We start from the raw sequence: 27,861 nt of genomic DNA, 5'->3' as shown, positions 1-27,861 counted from the left end.
ACCTTGGAGGGGGGGGGGGGTTAAAGGAAGGGTGTGTGTGTATATAAGATGGGGTGTGAACAGGGATTCACATGCCAGAACTGAATATTCATCGATCTGAATGAACCAAAGTTAGCTCTTTTCCAATAATGGGGAGATGTTATAGTCAGGAAGGAAGCTAGGAAGGGAGGAAAGAGAAAAAAGAAAGACTGGGAAAAATGGGTGAATTATTGATAAATCACCTTACTGACATTTGCTTTAATTAATCCCGATGTAGGTGTGATAAATAAAGACATACAGAAAAAAGAGAGAAAGATAGAAAAGAAAAAGAAGAAAAAACAAAAAGTAAAGTAACTGAAGTGGTCACCTCATGGCCCCATTTTCTGATTACTGACACCGGTGAAAGCCCGGGGTGATGCCTCTGCGCTCCCATTGTGCGAGCTGAAGGACTCTTCTCAGGAGCAGCCAGAGGCCAGCAGCACAGTTTATGTTGTGGATGGATTTCTCATTGATTGGTTGTGCTGCCGTATAGCCTCAGCCTCCCAGCAGCAACAGACAGCAGCAGCAGTCATATTGGTGTTATTGAGCAGCAGTTAGATATAATCCCATTTACACATGACACGAGGCGCGATTAGAACAGATTACACCTAATCCCATCAGATGGAAAGGAGCTCAGCTAACGGAGCCAGTGACATTTATGTGTGTGCATCGCTGTGCTTGTATGTGTGTGTCTTCTTTTTAAAATCCATGTGCGTTTGCACACTTGTGGGGGGAAATATTAAGATAACAATCAATGACCTTCATTTCTCCCCTCACTGAAATACCTCAGCAGTTCAAAGTAATGACTATTACCTACTCTCTCCCTCTCCTCTCACTTTTCTCATCTACTCCTCCTCTTCTCCTCCCTTTACCGGACTCACTCACTCGCCCACTCTGTCTCTTTATCTTGCCGTCTTTTTTTCCCACTCTCCTCCCCTTGCCTTCTCTGTTTTCGCTCTGCTACACTGTGGAACGGTGGAAAAGCTTTTTATATCCCACACATCACAGCCCAGTTACAATCAATAGCATTTATGTCTGCTTGAATCAGAGGGTTTGTGAGCAACATGGGCACTGTCCACGTGCGCATACCTCCGCGCATGCACACATACACATCAACATGCACGTATTTCCCACCCACCCACACACACACACACACACACACACACACATCTGATCTCATCCATCTTCTCCATAACATAATTAGAATCAGCAGCTCTGAGATGACTCACACTGCTCGAGACAGAGTCTAAACTCGGCTTTGATCGGAGGGTGGGGGTCTCCACTCCGCTAAGAAACTGGCAGGCTCACCCCAAAACAGAACAGATTTAAGGTGTCAAAGAAAATCAGCTCAAAGTAAATTCAATTTCACTACACACAGTGTTCTGAGTAAATTACAATCATCTCAGTCCATATAGATGTGTCTACATTAAATTCTAGCAGAGAGGAGAGGAGAGGAGAGGAGAGGAGAGGATACAGTCAATAAAAGAAGCTGAAACAGAGGTTAAGATAGGAGTAGAGGGAATAGACGAGTTGAGAAGATGACAATAAGTGCAAAGGAGTGGAGAAAGGAGGGACTGAAGAAGCAGTAAAGAGAAAATGAAGAGATACTATGATAAGAGGGAGAAAGACTAGAGGTTGATCGAGAAGAGGAGGGCGGGGAAAAGGAGAGATGAACTGTGTGTGTAGGTGTGTGTGTGTGTGTGTGTGTGTGCGCGTGCGTGTGTGGTCGTGTGCATGCGTGCACATCACTGTGTGTGAGAGAGAGAGACAGAGCCCTTGTGAGTATGTGGTAGTTTATTGATTGTTAACGTGCCTGTTCTGTTTCTGTTGTCATGAGATAAGGCAGAGAAACATTTTTCCTCCACCTACACACACACACACACACACCTGTCCTTAACATTTTAAGCGTAATGATTGATTGCTGAGCAGCAGGTTTGACATTGAGCCCAAAGAACACACAGCGGTAGGTCCTGCCATCTCTGATATCACTACAGCATCTCTTTCTTTCTACATGTGTTGTTCCTGGTGTGCGTGTGTGTGTGTGCGCACGCATGTTCATCCCAACACGTGTATATAGAATGGGAGCTTAGAGGCCAATGTTCCTGCTGTGCTGATAAATCACCCTACTAAAATATTAACACGTAGGAGAGTTAGTCTACGCGTAAGAGGGGAGGGGCGGCATGGGACCAGCTAACTTAACTGTGGTAGTTGGTGTTTATGAATCAGGAATGCAGGAGAATTTTGCTACTTGAAATTACTGCATGAAAATTATTTCTGGTCAGTTTCCAGTTGAATCATTAAAATTTTCAAGAAGTTAGCAGAACATTTATTCTGTGTAATTAATATAATGCAACACTATGCCCATTTGTCTGTCTGTTTCACTTACTCAGGCCTCAAAATGGCTCTATGATCCTCTACAACCGTAAGAAGGTGAAGTACAGGAAAGATGGCTACTGCTGGAAGAAAAGGAAAGACGGGAAGACCACCCGAGAGGATCATATGAAGCTTAAAGTCCAGGGAGTAGAGGTGAGAGGCTGCAATGGAAAAACAAGTCGATGATGTTGTTTGGCGCCAAGTATGGTTTCACTGCCAATCTTGTCCATAACTTACTCTCCTTCACTCTGAGGAGACACACATGTGTTACACAAACGTACACACAAACACACAAAGCTACAGGCCAACGTGTTACCTGAGAGCGAGTGGTGCCCCTCTATCTTTATTTCCCTCCCTGCTCATGTCCCTGTCTCCCTTCCTCTCTCTGTCTCCCTCTCTCTCTTTCTGAAGGATAAGAGTGTGTTTGGCCTGAGGCCATGAATGATGTCAATGCCTCCTTCAGCAGAACAGAGAGGGGTATCGATCCAGTCTCAAGGCAGCGTCTGTGCGTGTGTGAGCGTGTGTGTGTGTGTTTGAGCCACATCAGCCAGCTCAAAAATTGATTATTCAGCAGGAATATACCAAGAGGTGAGAGGAGTGAGCATGCATGTGTCAGAAACAAAGAATGAGGTAGAAGGGAGAGTGAAGGAGACAGGAGGCACATGGATGTTTGCAGAGGGCTCAATAGTTTTGCATTGAAAGTAAGCTGGAGACAGGCAAAAGAGACACAGAGGTAAAGGGAATAATTGAGATCAAGTATTCCCGTCTGCACCTCTATTATTTACGACCCCACACTCACATTGACATTAATCTCACATACTTTTTTCTGCAATCATGCATGAATACACACACACACACACACACACACACACACAAACACATATACAAAAGCAAGTGTTTCTCTCTCTGGTAGTTGCTCAGTAATTGTTTGTGTCACGTCTTCCCAGGGACCCCCCCAAGCAAGCAAGCAAGCAGTGCGTAGAGCAGGGGACAGGAAAAAGGGAATGAGCAGAGCAGCAAGATGAGCAGAGGGAGAGAAAGAGGATGGGAGAGGCAGGAAGCAGGAGAGAAAAACATAACCCTGGATGGAGAGCCTCCTCATACCGAATGGAAATATATGGAAATGCACTCTGCCTTTGGCAAAGCACACTTTAGATAGAGGGCGGGCTACTTCTGAGAAGAGGCAAAATGGCGAGAAAATACAAGTGTGTGCGCGTGCGTATGTGAAGGAAAACAGAATGAGTTGTGAGTGTTGATTATATACAGCCTGATTGCTGAGTCTTTGTGTGTGTATGCTTTCCATACTGTGTGTGTGTGTGTTTGTGTGTGTGTGTGTGTGTGTGTGTGTGTGTGCAATTTTGTCTTTAAACACAACCAGTTTATTTGTTTGTGTGATCCTTAATTTTGAATTTTGAAAATGCATGTGAAAAAGTGACAGTGATGACCTTGATAGAAGGCTTTCTGTCATCATTTCATCCTTCCAGTGTCAAACAGCACAAACACACACTTCATCAAGACTGGGTATCGACCCTCAGTACTTACAGAGAATAGGTAGAAATGTTTGCATGGCACAGAAGATCAAAAACTGGATCAAGAAACTGGAATCTGGCTTTGAATGCTTGGTCAGACTCTTTTGTCTTGTTTGCTTATTTAAAAGTTAAGTTCTTGGATACTGATGCATTTGAGAAGTTTAGCTGACTTTGTGAAATGAGTTTTTTTAGCGAAACATTATAATATTCTTCAACTTAAGGTTTCAGTTTTGGTATTGGTTCAGAAACTCAGGTACTGTATTTCATCATGCGGCATCCAGCTCAGCAAAAACACTCTGAAGTCGTTTAAATCTCTAAATCAACATCTGCAATCATACTTTTGGTCTATTTTCACACTCACACACATGCACACGATATTTTGTATGTATGTAAGCATCCTCTGCTAGATGGAGTCCCTACTGAACCACCTCTTCATCTTGTCCACCCTGACACTCCACTCTCACTCTGTGCTTTCCTCGCTTTCTCCTCCTCATCTTTGTCCTCTTCACTGTTTACTGATCTCTCTTGCAGTGTCTGTGAGCTGACAACATTGTGACTTTTTGTGAATTCCAAGTGGGTTATGTCTATTCTTGCTGAGGCAGTAAATCTCACAATCTCTTGTGCTGTAATTGTCAACATCAGGTTTATGGTATTTTAGAAAAGACATTAGGAAAAAAAGGCATACAGCATGTTTGCACTTCAGTTTTAGCACCGCAATCAATACAGCCTAAGTGGGTATAACCTAAGTTCTCCTCTCCTGTTCTCATTTACTGTCCTCTCCTCCTCTTCTCCTTTTTCACTTTTGTCTTGCTTCCTCCCTTTTTCTTTTCTCGTTTACCTCTGCAATCCCCCCCCCCCCCCCCTCTTTTCCTGTCCTCTCCTCTCCTCTCCTCTCTCTAGTGTCTGTATGGCTGCTACGTCCACTCCTCCATCATCCCCACCTTCCATCGTAGATGCTATTGGCTGCTGCAGGTAAGTCCACCCCCCTTCCCCACCTTGCCTTTTCTCAGACATATATATGCATACAAAACAAGGTTTCGACAGCATCTATAGCATGGTGATATTTTATTATTACTCATTTCGGGTCTTTTGTCCTCACATTAGGACCATCTTGTAACATTTTTAAAGCTTTATTCACTATTCCACAGAAACTGTCCATTATATTTTCAAAACAAAATACTATTACCTTAACTAAACCATAAACCATCCTCCTGCTCTAAATTAATGAGGCAGACTGTAGTGGAAATACTGTCACAAAACTGATGTCATAATAAAACAGGATGTTTTTTAGCTGGAGTGTTGAGTGTTCCACACTACGCACACACAGTTAGACCACTAGAATATAACTTGAATATGCCAGGCTTATAGGCCTAGTGTAATGCAAACAACACACAGTGCAGAGTAGTAAAAACATTTGTCTGCCAGAAGTTGACTGTAGCTTCCCGAGCACAGTGTGTTACAGAACCCTGACTCTTAATACTTAGAGTGAGCATCAAGGACTACTCTCTATGTGGTCCTCTCCAAGAAAACACCCTGCAGCTACAAACAGCACACAACAACATGCTCGCACCAACACACACACATGCGCAGGTGTCCCCTGTGTGTTGTTTTTCATAGAGATGCTGGAATCAGCCTATTGCTCATGTGAAAGGCATCGGAGAGCAGCAGTTACACACACACACACACACACACACCACACGTCTCTCCCTCTATTGGCCATGCAAGAGATGGTCAACTGGACATCATCTTTAGACGACAGATTACATGATGAATCTTAAACGTGCCCGCATGCATTTACACTTCCTGTCTCTTCATCTCTCTCTGTTCATTTCAATAAAAATATTGAATACCCAGCAATGTTCATTTAAAATATGGAAATGCATACATATTTATGTATTCCTCGCCAGAATTTCCTGCATAATTTGTCACATGAAATTTACAAGGACATTCCAGCCACCGGCCATAAATTGAATATGCCCTTACTCAATATATTTTCTTTTTCAGCATGCCCATAGTTAGATTCCGGCAGTGTGAAATTATGAAGGGCAATTCTACTTGCTTTATCTGTAAAGTGCCATTTTCTGCTCTTTGCGCAAATATCAAAACACCTCAGTGAATGTGATCATAAATCAGTCTGTGAGTGCTGTTGCATTGCACAGTGTGGTGCTGTAGCAGCCCACTGTGCCATCCTCTTTTGGAGAGAAAAGTGTTCCACCTCAGCAGGTCCTCCCCCTCACCTGAGTCTGTCTTCTGAATCTTTCATCAAGAGGAGCTTCTCTCGCTTATTTCTCACGCACATACACACACACACACACACACACACACACACACACATGCATGTGAACGCACCTGTTGAATCATTCATGGTGTAGAAATTCCATAGGTCTGCTGGTGACCTACAGTATAGTGAGAGATACTCTGAACCGCACTCTCTCTCTCTCTCTCTCTCTCACTATCTATATATAAATATATATACACACACACACACACAAACATACATGTAGACACTTCCACAGCCTCTGCAGGGTCAGAAAGAGTGATGAGTGGGCTTGAGCTATTAAATCTTTTATGGGCAGGTGAGAGAATCTTATCTGACACGCTATATCCGACCTCCTCTCTGACCTCTACGTTCTCTCCCGCTTTCCCTCTCCATTTCCTCTTCCTCTGTAAATAGACCCTATCATTTTATTGTCTGCCTCCCATATGCCAGTAAAAACATGACAATGAATTAATGAATAAAGGCCATGTAAAACTAATGCCATGTGCTTGCATGTCTCTGTGTTTGTGTGATTTCCCGTGTGCTCTAGAACCCTGACATTGTGCTGGTGCACTACCTGAATGTACCGGCAGTGGACGATAGCGGGAAGCCATGTGGTCCTGTCCTCTGCTCCATCAACACAGACAGGAAGGAGTGGGCCAAGTGGAGCAAGGAGGAGCTCATTGGACAACTCAAACCCATGTGTGAGTTAGCTCACCGTCAGTTACCGTCATTTCAGCACTCACCTCCCTCCTACTCTCAAGCTCTCCTGTTTCACCCCCCGCACTTTTCCTAAACATGGAAGCCTGAGTCACCTTGGGTCAATAACAATACTACTTGTCATGGTGCAGTAATGATAAAAAAGATGACGACGTACCATAGCCTAGCCTGTATCTGTGGGAAGCCAGTGTAGTAAATCTAAAACACAGATGTTTTGGTTCGCTGGCTTGCTTTGAAACTTGAGCTTTTAAATAACTTGGCAGCAGACTGGAGTGCAGTCTGGAGCTGTGCCATTACTTATCAGATGAGACAACAGGTGATTTCAGCGGTTCAGGGGAGATGAAATGTCTCTCTTGCATCAAGTAAAAATATCTAATCTTGGCATTGTTAATAATGTAGCACAAACATCTTATTGATATGTTGATAAATCAACACGCCAAATACCGACAGCTGGACTTGCCAAAAGGCGCGTTCAGGTGTTAACAGTGGGATTTTATTTTTTGTTTGGGGGATGAATGAAGCTTTGGATCATCATGTCTTTCCTGTCAACATGAAGTCAGAACAACACTTCACAAAGCAGGGATATTTTTAAAGACAACATTGTCCTTTAAAAATACACCTTATGAAGGGACATTCAGTGTATGCAGACCATTCAGCCGGGCTTTAACCAGATTTAGATTTTTTGTTTATGATGCTTCTGACAGTCAGCATCATGCTGCCACCTAGGGGCAGATACACATTTCACCCAAGAAAGGGAGGGATAGAGGGAAAGAAGACAGAGGTGCCCAAAATATCCAGCATGTATTATTCATAAATGAGCATCAGGGAGTGGATAAATCCAGTACTCACACACACACACACACACTAACACACAAACACACACACACTTACCTAATCTCACCCATCTTTTGATCTGTTTTGGAAGGGCAAATAAGGACAGCTGCCCAAAACTAAGTGGCTTGTTGCCTTAAATTGTACCTCACTTCTCACTCTCTCCACTGAATCATATTCCCTCTTGCTGCCCTAATTTGCTCACACAAAACAGCATACAGTTTTTTCCTTTCCAAGCACTTGATGCAGTCTCTTGATTACTGACTTGATCCTTCCGTGACCACAGGGGTTTTGTCTGGACTTTAGGTCTCTGACAGTTAATCTGTTTGGTATTTGTTATTTCAGTCTGAAAATGAATCAAATCACAAAAATGTAAATAAAGACATCCAATTTAACAACTGGAAATAACCTCAGATGTTAGAATTGAAATGTCTGTCAAAAGAAGCATATTGCACATTTTGCATATATGTATTTAAAGTGTTCACTCAAGCATCTCAATAGTGTTGTCAGAGTATTGATGATCTCAGTTTTCAGTGTACATTCAATCTGAACACTGGAGGGCGCCAATACACACTGTCAAATGTATATGAGGTAACGCTACATTACTACAGAGACTGACCTGTTCAAATGAAAGGACAGAACATGAAGACAGTTTGCACTGTATTAAATTATGTTTCCTTTGTTTGAATGTCTCTTCTGGCAGGTGCTGGAAGCAGCCTGCATCAGAAATGTTCCAGTGTCAAGCAGCGCATCATCTCATCCAAGCAGGAGTCAGGGGCAGCAGCAGGAGGTGGAGCTGCAGTGGGTACCGGCGTAGCAGCAGGCCAGAGAGCTGAGGAGGCAGATGGCACAGAGGTCCAAAACAGCGATGTGTCAGAGGGTCAGACCGAGCCCAGTCCTGGAGGAGGCAGGAGCAGAGCGGGCGGAGGAGAGAGGAGGAATGGCAGGATAACCAAACCCTCCCTTCTCCCGCAGAGCAGCATGGAAGTGTCCTCATCTACCTCCACCAACCAGGTGGAGGTCCCTGACACCACCCAGAGCTCCCCTTTGTCAATCACCAGCGACATGGCCGATAGCCCCGCTCTCGCCATTGGGGCCGGCTTGTCACAGAGCACAGCTGTCTTCATGTCTGAGGTCACCACCCTGACTGGGGATTCGGTTTATTCTGCTGGCCACACCCATCTGCTAGCATCCACACACGAGAGCACCACCGCTGGCATCCTGTTGGCTGTGGCCCCTGAAAACCAGAGGTTTACGTCGTTTCCGGGTGCCGTGGGCTTAGGGGAGGGAGGAGAGTTGGTTCTGTCCAGCTCTCTAGACTCTGGTGGAGGAGTCAGCCTCCCTGAGACCACCATGACATTTGACCCTGATTGCTTCCTCAACAATCCCAAGCAGGGCCAGACGTATGGAGGAGGTGGAGGGAAGACCGAGGGGTGTAACGGTGATGACGGAGGACTCACTAACGGCTTTGTGTACAACCCAGCCCTTGTCAACAACATCAAGACGGAAACTACACCTCTGGAGCAGCCCCTGTCCACTCAGAGTAGCTATGTGGGAGAAGGGACAGGCCTCAGCCCCAGCACCACCCTGGAGCAGATGGACTTCAGTGCTGTGATGTCATCCGCCTGTGTCCAAAGTCTGACCCAGCCTGCACACCACCCCTCCCCCAGCCTCTTCCTCCAGACTTCCCCGCAGACAAGCCAGCCTTCCCAGCTGCAAACCAATGGTACTGAGGCAACCCAGGAATCAAGCGAGTCCCAGGCTTACATAAGCCTGCCCACAGTGCCAACAGACTCTCCGGTCACCAATGGAGACCCGCATACACACCTCCACCAAACCAGCTCAGATCAGCAGGGTCTGTGTGGAAGGAACGGACAAGGAACCGCAGTGGGCTCTTTTCCTCTTGCATCACAGGATGTGACCGTCGACCAGTCAGGCAGCAGGAGACATCGAGAGGTTGGGGGCTTAGACAAGGCTTCTGAGAATGGAGGGGAGTTACTACTCAAGCCTGGGGATCCTCACGAGGCCTACACGAGTGTCGACACCGAGCACTACCTGCAACCCACAGATGACAATGGAGGAGGAGAGGAGGGCGGGGGTGGGGGTGGTGGAGGAGGGGGAGGAGGAGGGGGAAATGAGATTCTCTGTAATGGTGTAAGTTTGTCAGGGGCCAGCAGTTCAGTTGTGGCTAGTCCTCAGTCAATAGCTGCTGGTGCAAGCATCGAGGGGACGCTCTACAGCTCTCCTCTTCCTCAGCAAGGTGGGGGGGTGTCAGCTACAGCAGGTGGGGCAGGAGCAGCCATTAGTCTGGAAGGCTTTGAGGCTTCATTTGGAAGCCAGTTTTCTGATCTCATCAATGATTTCATCTCAGTTGAGGGGTCTGGGGGGTGGGGTGGGGGCAGCTGTCACTGGGGTTCTGATGCCCCAGGAGGGGGCAGCAGGAGAGGAGCAGTGCACAGGAGCAGGCCACCTGCAGGGCTCGGAGGTGGAGCAGGGAGCTCTGGGACTGCTCCAGGAGACTGGGAGGCTGTTTGGTGTGACAGACTACTCCCCAGAGTGGTCTTATCCAGAGGTTGGTAAACCCAACATGATTATATCATTCATTATTTATTCAGCATTGTTCCCTTCAGGAAATTCAGTCCTTCCACCACATGATTGACAGTGGCTTGTACTGATGTTAAACGCTGAAATAACGCTCAGCACAGTTTGTACAAAGACCGCCAGCCTGGCTGTGTGGTCATTAACGAGTCAGAATATCTCAGACTCAGCTGATTGGATTTTGATGAAATTTCAATATTACACTGATTCCCCTGGGTGGTTTCATTAATTTAGCCATGTACCACTTATAATATCTCAGACACCAGTACTGTCATTGAATTATGATGAAATTTGTGGAAACAGCATCTTAACACCATCGTTTTCAAATACACAATGACTTGCCAAAGATGGTTAATACAATTAGTGGGAAAAAATGTCCAAAAAAACTTTATTAACTAACCTTATCTCCATCATGCGCACGTATTCAGGTGATATTTTTCTCCTTCCAACTTTTTTTCCAGGATCATCAGTGTTGCATCATGCTGATTATTTCAGTTTTCGGTTTCTTGGAAAAAAAAGTTTTCCTCTAAAGGCTCCAAAGGTGATAGCATAGTATTTAGAACTAACTAAAAATAAGCGCTGCAAATGCCAAAAAAGAACCCCCAACCAAATGCTGGTATATGGCTTTAAAAATCTAACATTTTTGAGTTGTTGTATACTCCACTCCAACATTTGGTGGACAATATGTTGTTTATGTATTATTTTTAGCTACACTGAAGAAAACACATGGCAGGGTTGTTCAGATGGTTCTAACTATTTGGATCCACTTGATTGTGAGGAGCAGCACAGCCTCTAGGGGCTGCTACCAGACTCACATACATTTGTCATCAACAATATAATAACCACTTTTTAAAAGACCAAGTTATGATGTCTCTCAGTTTAAATTTATATTAAAAAAAAAAAAAGAAAAAAATTTAGACCAGTGTGTCTCTGAGTTATGTTTTTGTGCGGGACAGGTGGAATTGGGATATTTGATAGAAATTCTGTGTACACACACAAGCTCATTGAAATACATGTTAGCACAATGACACACACACACGTAAATTATGACAACAGAACATTGTAGTATGCATGCAGGGATGTGTCTTACTCTCATGCAGACTCCCATTTCTCTTTGGTAACTACATTTAAACCTGTACTCAGAAGCAGTTTCCTGTGGACAAAGAAGCTACGCTGTGTGATATGAGACCTCTGTGTATGTGCCGCAGGGTGGAGTGAAAGTGCTGATCACAGGACCGTGGTTGGAGTCGAGCAGTGAGTACAGCTGTCTATTTGACCACATCAGTGTCCCTGCTGCCCTCATCCAACCCGGGGTGCTGCGCTGCTACTGCCCAGGTAATACACCCCTGTATGCACACACTCACACAACACACACTCACTCTGTATCACTGTCTCATACAAGGGAAAAAACTTTAATTTTTAAATGGAAACCTTGCCGCAACCGTCACCCTACTTATCCCTACAATAAGCTGTTTCTAGCAAAGGAAAGAGTCTAACAATGTCGGCAGCACACCCTTATCTGGAGATGCAGTCCCTTTTATAAAAGAAGACAAGAAACAACACAAAAAGAAAATTGTGAAGAGGGACAATCTCTAGCAAGCACGCAATGAATACAGTTACGCTTAGAAATGATTTGGGATGCATAGTAAGTGATACATGAGTCATATCCTGCTACATTAAGTGTGATCAGGGGAAAACTGCAAAGTAAATAGTCTCTTGCAGGCACACATGGGCAAAAGCAATACTAGACATTCACAGTATATAATGGTTAACATACTGTCCTGAAATTGTTCTTCGACAGGAGTTCTATCTGCGTGCACAGTCAGTCTTATTAACTCCTTACCCAATGTCTTTTCCCAGCACATGACACAGGACTGGTGATGCTGCAGGTAGCTATGGGCGGAGAGGTCATCTCTTCCTCTGTGGTGTTTGAATACAAGGCGCGTGACCTTCCTGCCCTGCCATCTTCTCAGCATGACTGGCTGTCCCTTGATGGTGAGAGCATTTGTTTATGGTTTTTTGACCACACAGGCACGCACCGTTACACTCTTGTAGTCTGATGTTATTTACTCAATGCCTGGAGTGTTGCATTTGTCAATAACAAATACAGCATAGCAAGAAAGCGAATGTTATGATATTTATTTCTTTTAACATTAAGGTCAAGCATTTGACTGTTGTATTTTTACTCCCCACATTATCATACATTATATATCCTTTTCTTATTCCTTCTTGCTGTTTTTGTGGCCTTTTACACCTAGCCCTCTGTCACTTTTGATCAGCTGTGAGAAAACCTGTTGGGGTGTGTGTGTGTGTGTGTGTGTGTGTGTGTGTGTGTGTGTGTGTGTGTGTGTGTGTGGGGGGGGGTGGGTGTCATTGTGCTCTGTCATGTTATGAGATGTGTTGTCTACAGGCATAGATGTACTGACCAGTATGGTCGACGAGCTATCTGGCTGAATTGTGTTCTTCTGTGCCTGGGTGCAGCTGTTTTTTCTATTGACACCCTGCTTGCAGATTAATGCAGGAAGGAATCTAGGAACCTACACAGTTTTGACACCTGTTCTGTGAAAGGCGTGAGTGTAGCCTATATACCTGTACTTTTAATCTTCACAGTCCCCATTCATAAAGGCTTTAGGCTTTGTCTAATTTATTAATCTATTAATATGGAGCCCACTGTGAGTCTTTGCATGTTGGAGAAGAATCTATTTAATCTCTCAAAATCATAATTTTGTTGGCGCTGTAGATGTTGTTCTTGTGAGATTCCAATGATACAGAATCAAATTAAAACATACTGTGAGATGTTGGAGGACAATTAAATGTTCTTTGAGTCACCGCTGGGGGATTGGTTGCAAATATCTGCACAGCCCGGGTGGGGGGAGTTAGCTTCTCTGTGCAAATATATCTCCTGATGCAACTGAAGCTCGGAAAAACACGGGTCTCCTCGGCGAGGCATGTCCTCGGTTACACTGAGTTCGCCCCCGTCTCTGCGTTGCGCAATGCGGCAATGCGGCTCTACAGTCACAGCAGGCTGGCTGTTTGCTGGAGTGAAGGACATCAAGGCACAATCGCGGTCCACTTTAGAGTCAAAAATGTTGGGCACCGCTGGCACTGTGCTGTGCAGCCCCGGAGACGCTGTATATAGACTCAGCCTTTGACTTTCAACGATGATGCCTAGAGCTGGATATGCGCTCTGGTTATTTTCGCTCAGGTCCTTTGTTTGGCCTCAAATCCTACATCAAAGACTCACTGCCTGTGAAAAAAATAGACAGATCATTTTAAGCAAATATGCGCCAGCACACGTCTGTGTCACATGTCATTGTCCCAGTTTAGTTTGTGTGCAGTCTATTGTTGTACCGATGACGACCGAGCCTCCTGCAGCTCCGAGTCTGGCGGGCCGATTTGATTTGAAGCGTGTCTGCTGCCAGACACAACGTGGAGACTGGTGCTCTCTCTCCCCCTCTCTCTGCCTCTCTCTCTCCCTCTGCACTTAGTTGTGTTTTGCTCGGTCGGACTAGCAATGTGTGAGTCGCACACTTCAAACTAACGGGGTTGAGCAGACGCGGGAACACAGAGAGCAGCAGATAGAGCGACTCGCAGTTTGGGTTCGTAGCTTGTTTGATTTTAAACTGATGATAACTTTAAAACGCGCTCATTCGTTGTCGTTCAGGTCTGTGTTGTTTGTAGCTGGGTTTTTTTTTTGTTTTTTTTTGCCGTGCTGCTGTAGACGGACATACATGTGCCTGTTGTCTAAATCCCGATGTCATCACTATAAAGCCTTAAAATATTTTTATTTCACGTTTCAGTCACAATATTTGGAGTAGGCTACATGTGGTGCCCAGCGTCTGTCGATTGCAGACAAAGAGAGGGACAAAATGCCACAAGTCCTCGCGTTGTTTGCACGATAGATGTTCGAACTGAAAGGCACGCGAGAGCCTGCTCGATTTCTTTTAGCCTTGTTGGTTGATCTGTTCCGCTTCAGCACCACCAGTAGTGGACAGCGCCTCTGAGCTCCATAACAACACACGAAGAGAGGCTAATGTGGCTCCTGCAGAGACCCAGATAATACCAAGCCTGTAGGCACATGTGGGCATGTTGTTGATCACCCAAAGTTTGAACACATAACTACACACTCTGTGCTGAAGATGTTTACATATTTTAGATGTTCATGTTTACCGGTGAACGTTACTCCATATGAGCCAAAAGCCTGTTTGTCTAATGAATCATGTTTCATTTAACTTGACTGAAGAACAGGATCAGTGAGTCAAACTAATTTCAAATGAATTTGAATACATGGAGAATTGCTGATGTGCATGTAACAAATGATGAAAAGCTGTGAAATAGAGAAATTTAAAACCTGGACATTGATTTGATTTAAATTAAATGTAGTGTAAGACCATTAATTATTGTTATCTTTACAACAGAAGTTTGTCCCACTGGTCTGCTTTTTAAAGAAACTGGGTTTTGCAGAATTTGTGTTATCAGAGTTTGGTGATGTCACTTCAAACTGTGTTGTGGTTGGTCAGGGTGAGAACCTGTGCAAAGCCTCATTTATTGGAGAAGAATCCATGCAGACAAAGCAAGAAAAGGTGTCAGAGTCCAAAGCTGGTCAGTAAATCCACAGGTACCGGGTAGTAAACAAACTTTGAAAAGCAGCTGAATTTTCATTCAGGAGCAGGACAATAAGTCATCTGTAATCCTGTGAGGCTTTTATAGAAGCGTGTGCCACCAGAATATGTGTGCAGTATTTTAATGGTAATATAAAATAATGTATTAAATTTGCATTTAAATTATGTGGTTATTAAAGATATAATTGCATGCTTTGACATGGTGACTACACTCATTATTTTTATAATTAATTCCTAAAATTACTTTTAAAGGAGGAGTTGCCAATGTTCTTGTATTTCTCTTTATCCTTCATAACATGAGACTTGCAGCATCTAGACTCAAGTAGCATGTACAGGCAGATAAATGAAGGACCATTTCATCCCTATTTAATTACCTAATTGAAATTAATATTTGTCAGCTTTATAATTATATTTTAATGTATCAGTTAATTAAGTTATTATAATTCAGCACAAAAAAATATCCTCACAGCAGATGTCAATCCCTGCAGTCTTCTCAGTCATCCTTTTCTGTTGTTAAAATGTTGCATGACACTACATGATTGTTATGTGGCCAGAAATATATGCTTTTCCTTCTCTGTGTGTCTTTATGCATCTGTATTTGTATCTGTGTGTGTGTGTGTGTGTGTGTGTGTGTGTGTGTGTGTGTGTGTGTGTGTGTGTGTGTGCAGTTATGATGGGTGAAGACAGCTACTTCTTATGTATTTGGCAGATGACACAATGGAGTGTTTTGCTCTGTATCCAACAAAGCTGTATTTCCAGAAAACTCTGCTCCTCTTCTGATTGGTGGAGCAGGGGAGGGAGGAGCCTGAGCCTTTCTGTCACTGTCATGGCTCCACCTTTCCAGCTCAGTGTGTGAGGCTGCCAGCCAGCACAAGGAAAAATAGGAGCGAAATGAGATGAGAGAAAAATAGACAGACTGAGTGAGAGAGCAGCAGGTGGGATGACATAATGTGCACTGCAGCAAAACTGCAGTGGCACTGAAACAAAGGGTCACATTCCCACTATAGCCATGACACAGACACACAAAACTGACATTTGTTGTGAGATGTATACTCTTTCTCACTCACAAACACACATACTTTACTTGGTTCCCAACTTCCCATTGTTGGGAATTATTGGATTTCAGTCAGGATTTATTCTCCAGTATTGAGCCCCACAAAGAAGAGCTTCTCTCTCTAAGCCTCTCTAAGTAGGATTTACTAAAACACAATATTGATTTCCTTAAATGCAACAAACAACTAGCCGACGCTTACGGCTCTGCGTGTCTCACCTTTATTGCTGTAGATACCCAGTTCAGGATGTCCATCTTGGAGCGTCTGGAGCAGATGGAACAGAGGATGGCTGAGATAACCAATCAGAACCCCAGCTCAGAAACCATGGCAACCAAGGGCGGTGGAGTGGAAGGAGGAGGAGCCACCGATCAGCAGTCTCAAGTAAGGGCAGGAAGAAGTGATGTAGTTTGGGTCACATTTTCAGCTTTATAATCTGAAACAGTATCAAGTGAGCAGCACAGGTTCACGACATACACAAAACAGAAATTGCTTTAGTCATAAAATTAAATCAAGTCTTCAGCTCCTACAGTAAGCCCACAATTTTTGGAACTCAGACAGAAATATGAGGTGTTGAATCTACTCTGTGGTATTTTCTGATATAATCTTAATCAAAGCTGACTGGCATGTGATGAGGGTATATTTTCCTGAATTTTATTGTATTGCAAAAGTCATTCAGGTATTAGGTCACCCCGCCGACAGTGTTAAATCTATGACTTTATAACAGTCTAAGCATGTTACAGACCCTCTAGCTCTCAAGGAGTCAGAGGCTCTGCAATTTGTCTAACAGTAGACTCTTTCTCTGTAAAACAAACCCTTGTGACACCTTGAAAAACATGTTTGACAGACACATGCTGTATATTAAACTCCTGGAAACTCTTAAGATTCACCATGCGCTTTTTCTCTCCCATTTCCCAGATTTCTACCGATCAGGGTTCATTCGAGGGCCGGGTGGTGGTGGTGTGTGAGAAGATGATGTCTCAGCCATGCTGGGCTTCATCTAATCAGCTTGTTCACAGTAAGAACTCCAGAGGAATGACCTTACTGCATCTGGCTGCAGCTCAGGGCTATGCAGGGCTCATTCAGACACTTATTCGCTGGCGGTGAGTAACACACCAACATGACACACAGTTGTGAATACACAGACTGTGCCAGTTAATTTCACTTATGTTGTTTCTGCAGCACAAAGCATGCCGACAGTATTGACCTCGAACTAGAGGTAGATCCACTCAACGTAGACCACTTCTCCTGCACTCCACTGGTGAGTGATCAATATTTTTGAATGGTGTTTTGAGTGTATGTGGCTTTCTTTCCATGTCTGTGTGTGATCTGCATTTTCCTTTGGCCTCCTCAGATGTGGGCATGTGCTCTGGGCCATACTGAGGCAGCATTGGTGCTTTACCAGTGGGACCCAAGAGCTCTGGCTATTCCTGATTCGCTGGGACGCTTGCCGCTCAACATCGCCCGATCCCGGGGCCACACTAGATTGGCTGAGCTCTTAGAGCAGCTGCAACAGACTCCTCAAGCTCAGGGCCAGCCTGCTGACACTTGGATAGACAGGTGGAGAGGAGAGTCACAGACCAGTGGAATAAGCAACAGCCCTACACCAAACTCTAACTCAGGTGGGAAAGCCTGCTATTTTGGTTTATCCCAATCAGTGAAGAATTTGTGGTAGTAGAAGGGTCAGTTCCCCCAAAAAGTGTTTCCCACTAAGAATTCGTAGCGTATAGTCTGGCAGGTGGTTTTAGTTTTATTGTTTTAAAATATCCACTTTAGAAAGCCAATTAGCTTATCTTAGCATAAAGACTGGACAGCTGGTCTGACTTTGTCCAAACTAAGGTAACAAAATCCAAATGCTGGATGAAACTTCCTGGAGTCTCAGCTGGTTGCCTGGAAATTGCTCCCAGCCAAGAAATCATCTGACAAATAACCCTCGTAAAACAACAAATTAATGCTTTTACGTTTTACGGATTTTGTACAGATGAAACAAACAAGAAATAAAGTGTTAAATTGTGAGCTCTAGAGGTGATAGTAGGCGGATTTTTTTTTACCTTCGGTCATAGCCAGGTTAGCTGTGTCTCTGTGGATAGTCTGAAAACGAACAGTATCCCCATTGCTAGATATTTTAGGGTATAAGTGGGAAATATGATTTTTTGTGTTTGGAGTAAACTGACCGTTTAATAATTTAGCATATTCACTTTGGTAGGAATTGATGTTGTCACTTGCTCTTATTTTTCACTATCTCTGTTTCCCCAGAGCTGAGAAGAGCCAGAGCAGAGACCCAGCCAGACAACCAGAACCCGAGCTGGAGCCAAACAGGACACAGAGTCCAACAGGGAACCCAGGGAGAACAGGGAGGCCCACCTCCAGCCAAGAGACTCAAACCCAACCCAGACACACAGCAACAGCTAGCTAACTCAACCCCTGGCACCAACACCCTCAACTCCTTTGTCAACTCGTCCCCCAGTCCTAACCCTCAGCGCTCTCTCCTCCCCAACACCCTACAAACTCAACCCTCCAACCTCAGCTGTCAGAACGCACCTCTTGCCAGCTCCAGCCCTAACCGGCCTCAGCTCCCCAGCGCTCCATTCTCCCACCTGCAGGCCAGGATAGGGGGGTCTGGAGGGGGCACCAGGTGGAGTTTGAGACAGACTCTGGGGCAGCGTAGCCTAGCCAGGCGGATTCTAGGAAAAGAACGACTGGCCATTCACCTGCGCCAAAGAGTGCTGTCTGACAGGGGAGAGGAGACAGAGCTGCTGACCTATCAGGATAACACAGAGGACTTGCAGGTAGGGGGAACAGATTGTTAGGGGCAGTTCTGATCTTGTTCCTTAACCAAAAACTGAACTTTTTGTACTGTATGTGATGGAAAATGTATACAGTTTGTGTGCACATGCCATGTTTGTGATAAAATACATGAAACAATACATTAAAAATCTATGAAAACGACTCTCCACAAATGTTAACCCTCGGTGTGAATGAGGGAAAACTCCCATGACAACATCATTAGGTTATAAAATGTTTTGCAAAACCTTGGGAAGGGCCAAAGAGGGGTAAGATTAAATTTTGATAACACATTTAACATAAACAGTAAAACAGATAATGGGTGAAGTTTGGGTTTTTACATCACATGTTGATTATATCTGAATTTGTTGTTATAAGGCACCTGCTGCAGGGGCATCAGTGCTATCTTCACCATTCTGTTACTCCCACATAGGCAGACTAAAAACACCAATGTGAATGATCAAGTGCACTTACAAGTAAGTGCACACATGGCAGACATGCTAAATTCTCACAAGAACCTAGTAGGAAGGGGTTAAACCTTGCATTAAAGGAATAGATTGATTAATTGTAAGTGTGCAACATTGAGCTTGGCCAAATGATAAAGATACAAAGGTTTTTAATTTAGATTTAGAAAATTGAGCGTTTATCTATCTACTCACTACCATAAATATGTTTCAAAGAAAGGGGTTACAGTAATAAAAGCTCTGATGCCTTCAGTTTTTTCCACTAGGAAATATAATTAGCCACCACTGGAAGACATGTGGTTGTATACATCATGATGCAATGAAATCCCCAAAAAAGGAGGCCCATCTAACTGTTAGAAGTTCCCCGAAGTCACATCTAGCATGACAAGAGGGCTCATGAAGAGAAGATAGAAGATGTATTACATGATCAAATGTTGTTGTTTTGGTAAGGACTCCGGTCAAATTGTTGTATGTTTTGTATGAGCTAAACACATTTAATGTGAGCATTCAGGGTAAACCACCGATAACGTGATAATGTGTGGACATAAAGTAGGAAATTAAAACAAACATTAATTTTTCACTTGCCCTCCTATAAGCAGTCATCCCCTTAAACCATTAAGTGCCTAGTAGAGTTGAGTGTTATCAGTATAGGTATAAAAATAAATGCTAAAAAGATCACTTTTAAAAAACCAGGTGTAAAAATATGTAAGTAACACCTGCTCTGTGTGTCTTGCAGATGGACATAACAATGTTAGCTGATCACATCATGGAGGCTTCAACTGGTAGGCTTAAGCAGGAGGCTGTGGAGACTGAAACAGAGTCCAGGAACGTAGGGATCAGCAGTGATGTCAGATTACTGTCTGGTTACCTCAGTGAGGTGGAGAGGTGAGTCAAAGAATTTCTGAATTGACTTCCTCTAACTGAGCCAATAGTGTAAATCTTTCTCACTATAAAACTTTGCTCTCTACTTTTCTCCAGGTTTCTGAACTTCAAGCCCCAGACTCCTAGCCCCAAACCAAACTCTCTCTCAGGGCCTGAGGATCAGCATAGTCCTCAGGCTAAGCAAGCCCCATCCTCCCCCTTTGACTGGACCTCCTTCCTCTGTGCAGCTATGAAAGAGGAGAGGCTGAAACTGGACCCGTCCTGTCTAGCCATGACTGAGGCAGAACAGGGAGAGCTGTATGAGACCATCAGGCATGCTCTGCACTCCCTCAGAAAACACAAGGTATATACATGGTCATACAAGTTTGCCCCAGAGGTTGTGAAATAATCTGAAGACCATTTGTTCAAATTATCTTCCTCTTTAGTTCTCTCTATCATAAATCACAATAACCTGCCCAAGAAGACCATGAACAGTTTAACAGTATGTTGTTTATACAAACTCTTAATGTCACTCTCCTCAGGGTCCCATTCAGGAACAACGCAAAGAGATTGCAGCAGTGATTCAGCGCTGCTATAAGAGATACAAGCAGGTAAGAGTTAACACACAGCTAGTATCAACTCACTACCACAGTTAAGTACTGAATTAGATATCCAGAAATAAAAGCATTAATAGATGAGCAATGTTGTGAATTAGCAGTTGATTTTAGTAAAATGAAACTGTAAGTGCAGCTTGTCTACATCCTGTTACTGCTCTTTCCTTTAATAGCATTGACATTTTTAACTTTGTAATGGCTCTAATGTACTAATCTATAATTAAGCCATACAGCTTAATCATGTCATTCGCAAAGACATATTGAAGTCGGAAGCTTCAAAGTCGTTCACATCATGAAATCTGTTTATTGTAGAGCGTTTTATCACACTCTCTTCAGACAGCTTAACATGATCTATTGTGGACATTTATGAACAAAACCATTAAGCGTACAAGCTCGTACGCTGGCATCGTCTGTGGGTCATGATTTGAGATTGCAGAGGGAAACATTCATAACCGCAAAACTTGGTGTCGCTTTTAAAATGTGCTTTCACAACTTGCACAAGCTATTTTGGCAGATGTTGAGCACTTGAGAACATGATGATTTTTGCACAAAAAAAAATGTTACAAACATGCTTTGAAAGGACACGCACATATCTGGTTTAGGCTAGGACTGTATATTCACATTAATGCACTGTACATTCACTTGAGAAAAGCTCAAATATTTACACATTGAGTTTACTCATTTGAAGTCACTGCATTTTTTCTCGTGATTTTGCTTTTATCTGTTGCACCAATCTGGAAACAAAATTCTGATACCCGTGTGTTCAGGACTCAACATTACAAAGGTACATGTCTCGTAATGGAAGCGTTTACGACACGCTGCTATCTTCTCTCTCAGTATGCACTTTATAAGAGGATGACCCTGGCAGCCATCCTGATCCAGAGTCGTTTCCGGAGTTTCCATGAGCAGAGGAAGTTCCAACAAAGTCGTAGAGCAGCGGTCCTCATCCAGCAATACTACCGCTCCTATAGACACTCCCTCAGGTACTTCACTCTCTCACACACACACAAAGGGTATAATTATGTAGAAGGTTTTTCTTACTCCTGTGTCTTCGCATACAGCAGCCTCCTAACAAAAAAACAAAACCAGGCTGCTCGCAAGATCCTGAGGTTCCTGCTCCGATGCCGCCACAGGTGAGGCGTACAACTCTTCATACACCCTTAAACTGCACACACATCCAAAGACACACAACCATACACATTACCCACACACACACACACACACGTGCGCTCACTACATTGGTTCTAATAGTTGGTGTTGTTTTACTGTTCCTGCGAAGCCCCTTGATGGACCATAGGCCTCTGAAACGGGTGAGTCTTCAATCTCTCTTCTGTCTCTCCCTCTCTCCTGGTGGCTGATGCCTGTTTGCATGTCAGCGGAGGGAGGGGGAGGGGAGATCCTGGATTATGATCCTTCCCTCTTGCTCGCTCTCTCTCTCTTTCTCCCTCCCTGTCTCTCTCTCTCTATCTCTTCAAGGACTGCTGAATGATGCCGGTGCTCCTGCATGATTGACTGATAGATAGAGGAGCGAATCGTGCTTATGGTCTTCTTGGGGGCATGTTCTGACTGACATCACTAGGGGACTTTAAGTGTCTTGCTTGGCCTGCCAGTCTCTTTTTTTTGTGCCTTGAAGGGTGGGGAAGTTAACAGGTTGAGAGAGAAAGTGTGTGTGTGTGTGTGTGTGTGTGTGTGTGTGTGTGTGTGTGTGTGTGTGTGTGTGTGTGTGTGTGTGTGTGCGCACACGTGTGTTTCGGTAATTACAGGGGGTTTGTTGAATAACTTTCCTGTTGCTCAGTATGGCCTTTGGATATAAAAAAACACAGACATGCACTGTCAACGCACAAAAATAAAACACCCTCTCTGAGTTTGCCTCTAATGTGTGTTTATTTTTCTCCCAGGGCCAGAGAGCAGAGAAAGGCCAGGGGTCCTGAGAGCCCACCGCCAGGCCCCACACACAGCCCCCTCAGCCTGTGAGCAATCTATAAACCCTCCCCTCCCATCTTCTCCTTATTCTTTTCTTTCATCCTCCCAAAAGCTACTTCCCTTTTCCATTCCCCAAACCCTTATCTTGCCTTTTTCTTTCCTCTCCTCCCTCGTTATCTCTCACCCTTTCTCCCCTCTTCTCTTAAGAGGGAAAAAAAACTCTTCCCAGACAGACTGAGGACAGGATAGGTGTCCATCATGGCAGCTCAGACAGACAGACTGCTGGGTAGAGCCCAGGGACCTGGCTCTGCCCACAGCACTGATCCTCCTCCACAGTTTCACTGGGAGGCCATCACATTAACCTCATGGCATTCTTTGCACTCTTCATGGGTATGTTTCTTTGCAAAAGCAAGTCGACGAGTCAGACGGGAGGACGCGAAGGAAGCGCCTGATGCCAACATCCTGCCGTTCACGGCAGCGACTGGATGCACTGAAAGGCTCCGGTGATGAACAGCTGGCTCTAGATAAAGGCTACTTTTACAAGCGGAAAAACATACAAAACCTTTTGCGTTTTGTATCCAAACAGTGATCCATGAAAGAATAAGAAAACATAAACCAAAAAACTCACTTCTATGTTGCATTTGCATGCAAGGTTTCTTCGCTTATTCCTCCTCTCCATCATCCCGAAGAGCTATAGTGGCAAATCATTCAGCTGAATCAGTATATCACAATCCCACCAACCACTCTGACTCACAGGCTTACAAACCTATTAATCAGTCACCCAATCAAAAGGGGAGGAACTGCACTTGAATGTAAGAGGGGCATTGTTAGATAATGGTGGGGGTCTGAATAACGATGTCTTAATTTGTTACATGGACTTTGTATGGAGTCGTTCTCAGAGGCAGCACTTTGCTCGCCTGACGTGGTGTGTCCGTGTTTGTTCAATTCAATGCATGTGTTTGAGCCACGAGCTCCTGCATGCTTGCCAAACTGCTTTAGTGTTGTTTCTTTTGTATTTCTATGTGTAGTTGTGTCTCACTTGCGTCCTCATCAACTTATCCTTGCCCTGTGTAATGTGAACTGTGTAAGGACAAATGACTTATTTTGGGTGCTTTTTTTTAAAACTTTATTTATTCAGGGGTCTAATTATTTATTTAATTGGCTCAAGAGTGGTTTAGCTTGAGACTGGTTTTCCCCCCTTGTGTGGTAAAATATGACATGTTCCAATGGTTAAATGTCTCTGTTAGTTTGTTCTTTGCGTGAACCTCTAAATCCTAACTGTGGTTTTGAGGAGAGAGTCACATACCATTGCCTTGACTTCTTCTTGACTCTGAGAGGTCTCTATGCGTGCTCTGTACAGGACATGGGTCCTATACCTGCCCCTATAACAGGGCATTGGTCCCCATATTAGCCCGTATGGGCGATCAAATCCATATTTTGGACTATTGCATATTCCTGTATATAAACTGACGAGGTAAGGGGATACGAGGACCCTGAAACTTTTTCATAAGAGGACTGTATTTAAGATTATAAATTATTTTACTCCCATAATGAGAACTTAAGACAGAGACCTGGGTACACAGGATGGCTGTATTGCTTGTAAATAATGTAGATATTACAAACGGAGTATTGTGCATGAGATTTAAGACAAAGAAACAGCAAAAAGAACACGTTAGTGGCTATGGACTATGAGAGGATTTTAACTGCTTCACTTTAAGAGTATCCAGTATAAGTGTTACTGAAAAGAACATTTTGTTAAAGCATGCAACTGAAAAATCTAATGTTAGAATTATAAGTGGGAAAACAAAGTTAGCTGAAACAATGATCTTTCAGACAAAACATTTACACTTTGTGCTTTTGTTTCTTGGCTAGCAAAAATTAAACCCTTTTGCCAGTAGTGCCAATTATTATGAATGCTATTTTGCCTAACAATATGTTACGTTGGGGAAACCAACGCCCAAAAGATATCAGTAAGATCCACCGCGGCAACACACACAGACAATAAACAGTAGAAGAGATCTAGCTCTAGCTCAACCCGTAGACCTCCGACAAGTTCTGCAGTTTGTCTACGGCTGACTTACGTGTAGATGGTGATGGTGATGATGCAAGTATGAAAATTATACTAATGGAGATGAAGACGATGGTTGTTTTAATATGAATGCAATGAATGATGATCCAAAAAAAAAGGGAAGAGGGCGCTACATTCTTTACAATGTGGTTGTGCTTCAGCAACGTACTAGCTTTTATTAAGAGCATTAATCACACCTACAGCGGATCCAGCCTGGCCTCCAGTCAAAACTTTTTTACATATCATTTGATTTTTCTTTTCTCTTCATTGTCACTGCCATTATTGTACGACGTGTACTTTAGACTTCTGGAAAGCTCTGTTTAGAAAGTGCCTGCTCAATAACAGAAAAGTGCAAGCTAATATCAGGAAATATCTATTGTATGTCCTCCAAAAGGTTGCCAGTTACCTGTTTATTTTCCTAAATTGTGTGTTGAAAATGAACTTGACAGTGTTAAACTTGATCCGAGTCTAAGTTTGAAGCTCTAATTTGTCAGTGGAATGAATGAATGCTCATGGCCTGATTGATGCCTGTGTGTTGCTTTACAAGACAAACCACTAATTACAGTATCACTTTATGCCCCACTTGTGTGTCAGTTGTGCAGTATTAGAACAAGAAAACCGTAGAACTCAGCCTCTGTGTATGGAAGACACTGTCACGAGTCTATTCAGCGTCCCAGTGGCATGTGGCGCTGCTGGGATGAAGATGTGTTTTCTTGCATGGACTCACAATGTCTGTCTTTCCTCAAAATATGTTCTTGCGGCATGTAAACGAAAGCGTAACCCAGCAGTTTTCCAGAGGACAAAATAGCTGTCATACACACTTTCTTTCTTTGTCTTTCTTTTCCACTCACCCTCTCCACACACACACACACACACACACACACACACACACCAAACACACACACACGTAAGCGCACACATACATAATCATACACAAATGTACACATTCAGACACACACACACACACACACACACAAAATAAAACCACACACTTTCTCTCTGTGCTTATGTCTTTGGGAACAATTAAATCTCTCCCTAAGATTTTACTCAGGGTTGAAGAACAGGGAGATGGTATGTGGAGTGTAACGAACGCTGACACAGAGTTGTAACACTACTGGTGACTGTGTACATTTGTGTGTGCATACGTATGTGTACATATTTGTGTATGCTAGGGATACTCCAGTTGTTCATTCACTAATCAGTATCTATGAATCATCAAATCACGTTTTTGATGACGTCTCATTTTGTGAAGAAGAAAATGTGAACCGTATGCTTCACCCAAGCTGTGTTTGGGTCACTTTTTCTACAAGGAAAAAAAATCTCCAAATCCCGGATTTTATAGGATTTTGTTTGAATATAAACTAAATTCTAAGCAAGTAAGAAGTGATATCTCTATTTGTACACTTGCTCTTGTCTTAAACGCACAAGATTCTTAATACAAACAATTGTTAAATAATGCAAAAATAGGTTAACGGCCACGTGTCACCTCAATTTTCTTAATTTAAAAAAAATGTTGCAAGAGATAATATAGTGAAAGATTGACAATTGGAAGATCTCTATTATGTGTGTTTCACATGTTTTCTGAATTTTCATCATACTGACAGACAGCCATGGTCAGGACAGTGCTGTCAGGAGCATTCATGCTACGGTATCACTTGAACCTCCTCTTAAACTGCCCCCTCCTCTCACATCAGCACAACTAAAGTCACAAAGAACTCTGCTTTGGACTCCTTTATATCTATTGTATACACACACACAGACAGACACAACTCCAGCGTTCACATGCTTGGGCTTGTCAACACACACAGTAAACACACACACACAAAACTAGACACACAGATTGCAGAAAATACATCAAAATGTTTTGGGAGAGGATGGTGACTGTAAAAAGAGTATGTAGAGTAGAAAAAGTAAAAAATAAAATAAAGAATTATTGCCATAGTAGACAGCTGGTAGACATACGCAGAGATGGCCTCTGTTCTCATAAGTCCGCCTAGAAATTAGTGGTATTACCTTTCAGGCCTTGTTTTGAGAGGGGGCGTGGCCAAACACCACATTGCATGCTAGAATGGTAGACCCTTATAGATAATCTATGGCTAGACCTCTTCTTGCCTTCCTCTTCTTTCACGCCGTCTTCCCTCTCTCTCTCTCTCTCTCTCTCTCTCTCTCATTTCCTGCTGTATTCCCACCTTGCCTGCTGTTGTGTTCTCCATGCCTATCTCAGTCTTTCATTCCTCTTTTTTTTGTAGCCTAGTTTTTACTTTGTTTTACAAACGTGCATGCACAGACATCACTAAATTGTTGATGTTTTTAAAAGAATATTTTGTTGCTGAGGCCATGCAAAGTGTTTTGAATATTGCCCTTATATGTGGAAAATGTCTTCTGAATGCTTTACATAATTTCTGCTGTAAAATGAAATCAGAATAAAAAGAAAATTTGCACTTTAACTTTTGCCTGATATTTATTTCTGCCAAGGTTGCAATATTCTTAAAGACAAGGTTGTACCTAATATGCCTTGCTGAACTGCAGACTACATGCTGCAGGGGGTAATCATACAAACGTATGCCTCCAAAACATACAAATACATTTTTTAAAAACATATTTCTCATGTTATGTGTAATTTTATAGGGTCTATTGTTGTGTACACTAGCTTGTACCTTTTCAAACGCCTAATATTATACTTATACCTACTTTCAGGACTAGGTGACATTTTTCATCATTTTTATCATTAAGGTTTTGATGCAAAAATCAAAGTAAAACTGGATGAGATGCTTAAAGTGGAGAAGCATTAGTAGTAGTTTGGAATGTTTTGTCAATTTGGACTCAAACTAAAGTATTTATACAGTAACACTTTTGTAAAACAGCTTGAAAAGTTTGTGGACAATGATTAAGACTGTGCTCAACCTGAATGAAGTTATCTTTAGTAACAGTGCGCTCTTATTTTGAAATAAAGGCTGAATGAGTAGAAGTTTGAAACCATGATTAGCATTTATATGATTGGCTGAGTGCTGATGTGATGCATTTTCATGAGGTAGATGTATTGGAAACCCTCCCAGCATGCACTGGGGCAATACAGGTGCTGGTCATATAATTAGAATATCATCGAAAAGTTGATTTATATCAGTTATTCCATTCAAAAAGTGAAACTTG

At 43.2% G+C, this 27,861-nt stretch overlaps 1 protein-coding gene and 1 long non-coding RNA gene across 2 annotated transcripts in view; one reads left to right on the top strand and one right to left on the bottom strand.

Annotated features, from left to right (window-relative positions):
* The window catches only part of LOC119886364 (calmodulin-binding transcription activator 1-like), a 51,032-nt gene extending 23,876 nt beyond the window's left edge, over positions 1 to 27,156 (top strand). Inside the window, 18 exon segments of the mRNA XM_038697045.1 lie at positions 2,409 to 2,544; positions 4,821 to 4,892; positions 6,728 to 6,881; positions 8,432 to 10,110; positions 10,112 to 10,300; positions 11,535 to 11,661; positions 12,187 to 12,321; positions 16,233 to 16,381; positions 16,916 to 17,100; positions 17,180 to 17,258; positions 17,352 to 17,619; positions 18,254 to 18,786; positions 19,982 to 20,130; positions 20,224 to 20,470; positions 20,649 to 20,717; positions 21,558 to 21,703; positions 21,782 to 21,853; positions 22,619 to 27,156. Of these exon segments, the coding sequence (XP_038552973.1) occupies positions 2,409 to 2,544; positions 4,821 to 4,892; positions 6,728 to 6,881; positions 8,432 to 10,110; positions 10,112 to 10,300; positions 11,535 to 11,661; positions 12,187 to 12,321; positions 16,233 to 16,381; positions 16,916 to 17,100; positions 17,180 to 17,258; positions 17,352 to 17,619; positions 18,254 to 18,786; positions 19,982 to 20,130; positions 20,224 to 20,470; positions 20,649 to 20,717; positions 21,558 to 21,703; positions 21,782 to 21,853; positions 22,619 to 22,694 (4,465 nt within the window). The 3' untranslated portion in view covers positions 22,695 to 27,156.
* On the bottom strand, positions 13,012 to 13,829 carry LOC119886365. Its single transcript, XR_005441477.1, has 2 exons — positions 13,678 to 13,829; positions 13,012 to 13,573 (listed from the first exon to the last, which is right to left on the bottom strand). It is a non-coding gene; the product is annotated as an uncharacterized LOC119886365 (long non-coding RNA).
* Positions 27,157 to 27,861: the final 705 nt, after the last annotated feature.

The sequence above is a fragment of the Micropterus salmoides genome, unplaced genomic scaffold (assembly GCF_014851395.1).
Source record: "Micropterus salmoides isolate LMB-PRFRI ecotype aquatic unplaced genomic scaffold, ASM1485139v1 Ms_hic_scaffold_4, whole genome shotgun sequence".
NCBI lineage: Eukaryota > Metazoa > Chordata > Actinopteri > Centrarchiformes > Centrarchidae > Micropterus > Micropterus salmoides.
Note: the sequence above shows the minus strand (reverse complement) of the source record. Positions and strands in the feature narration are given on the sequence as shown.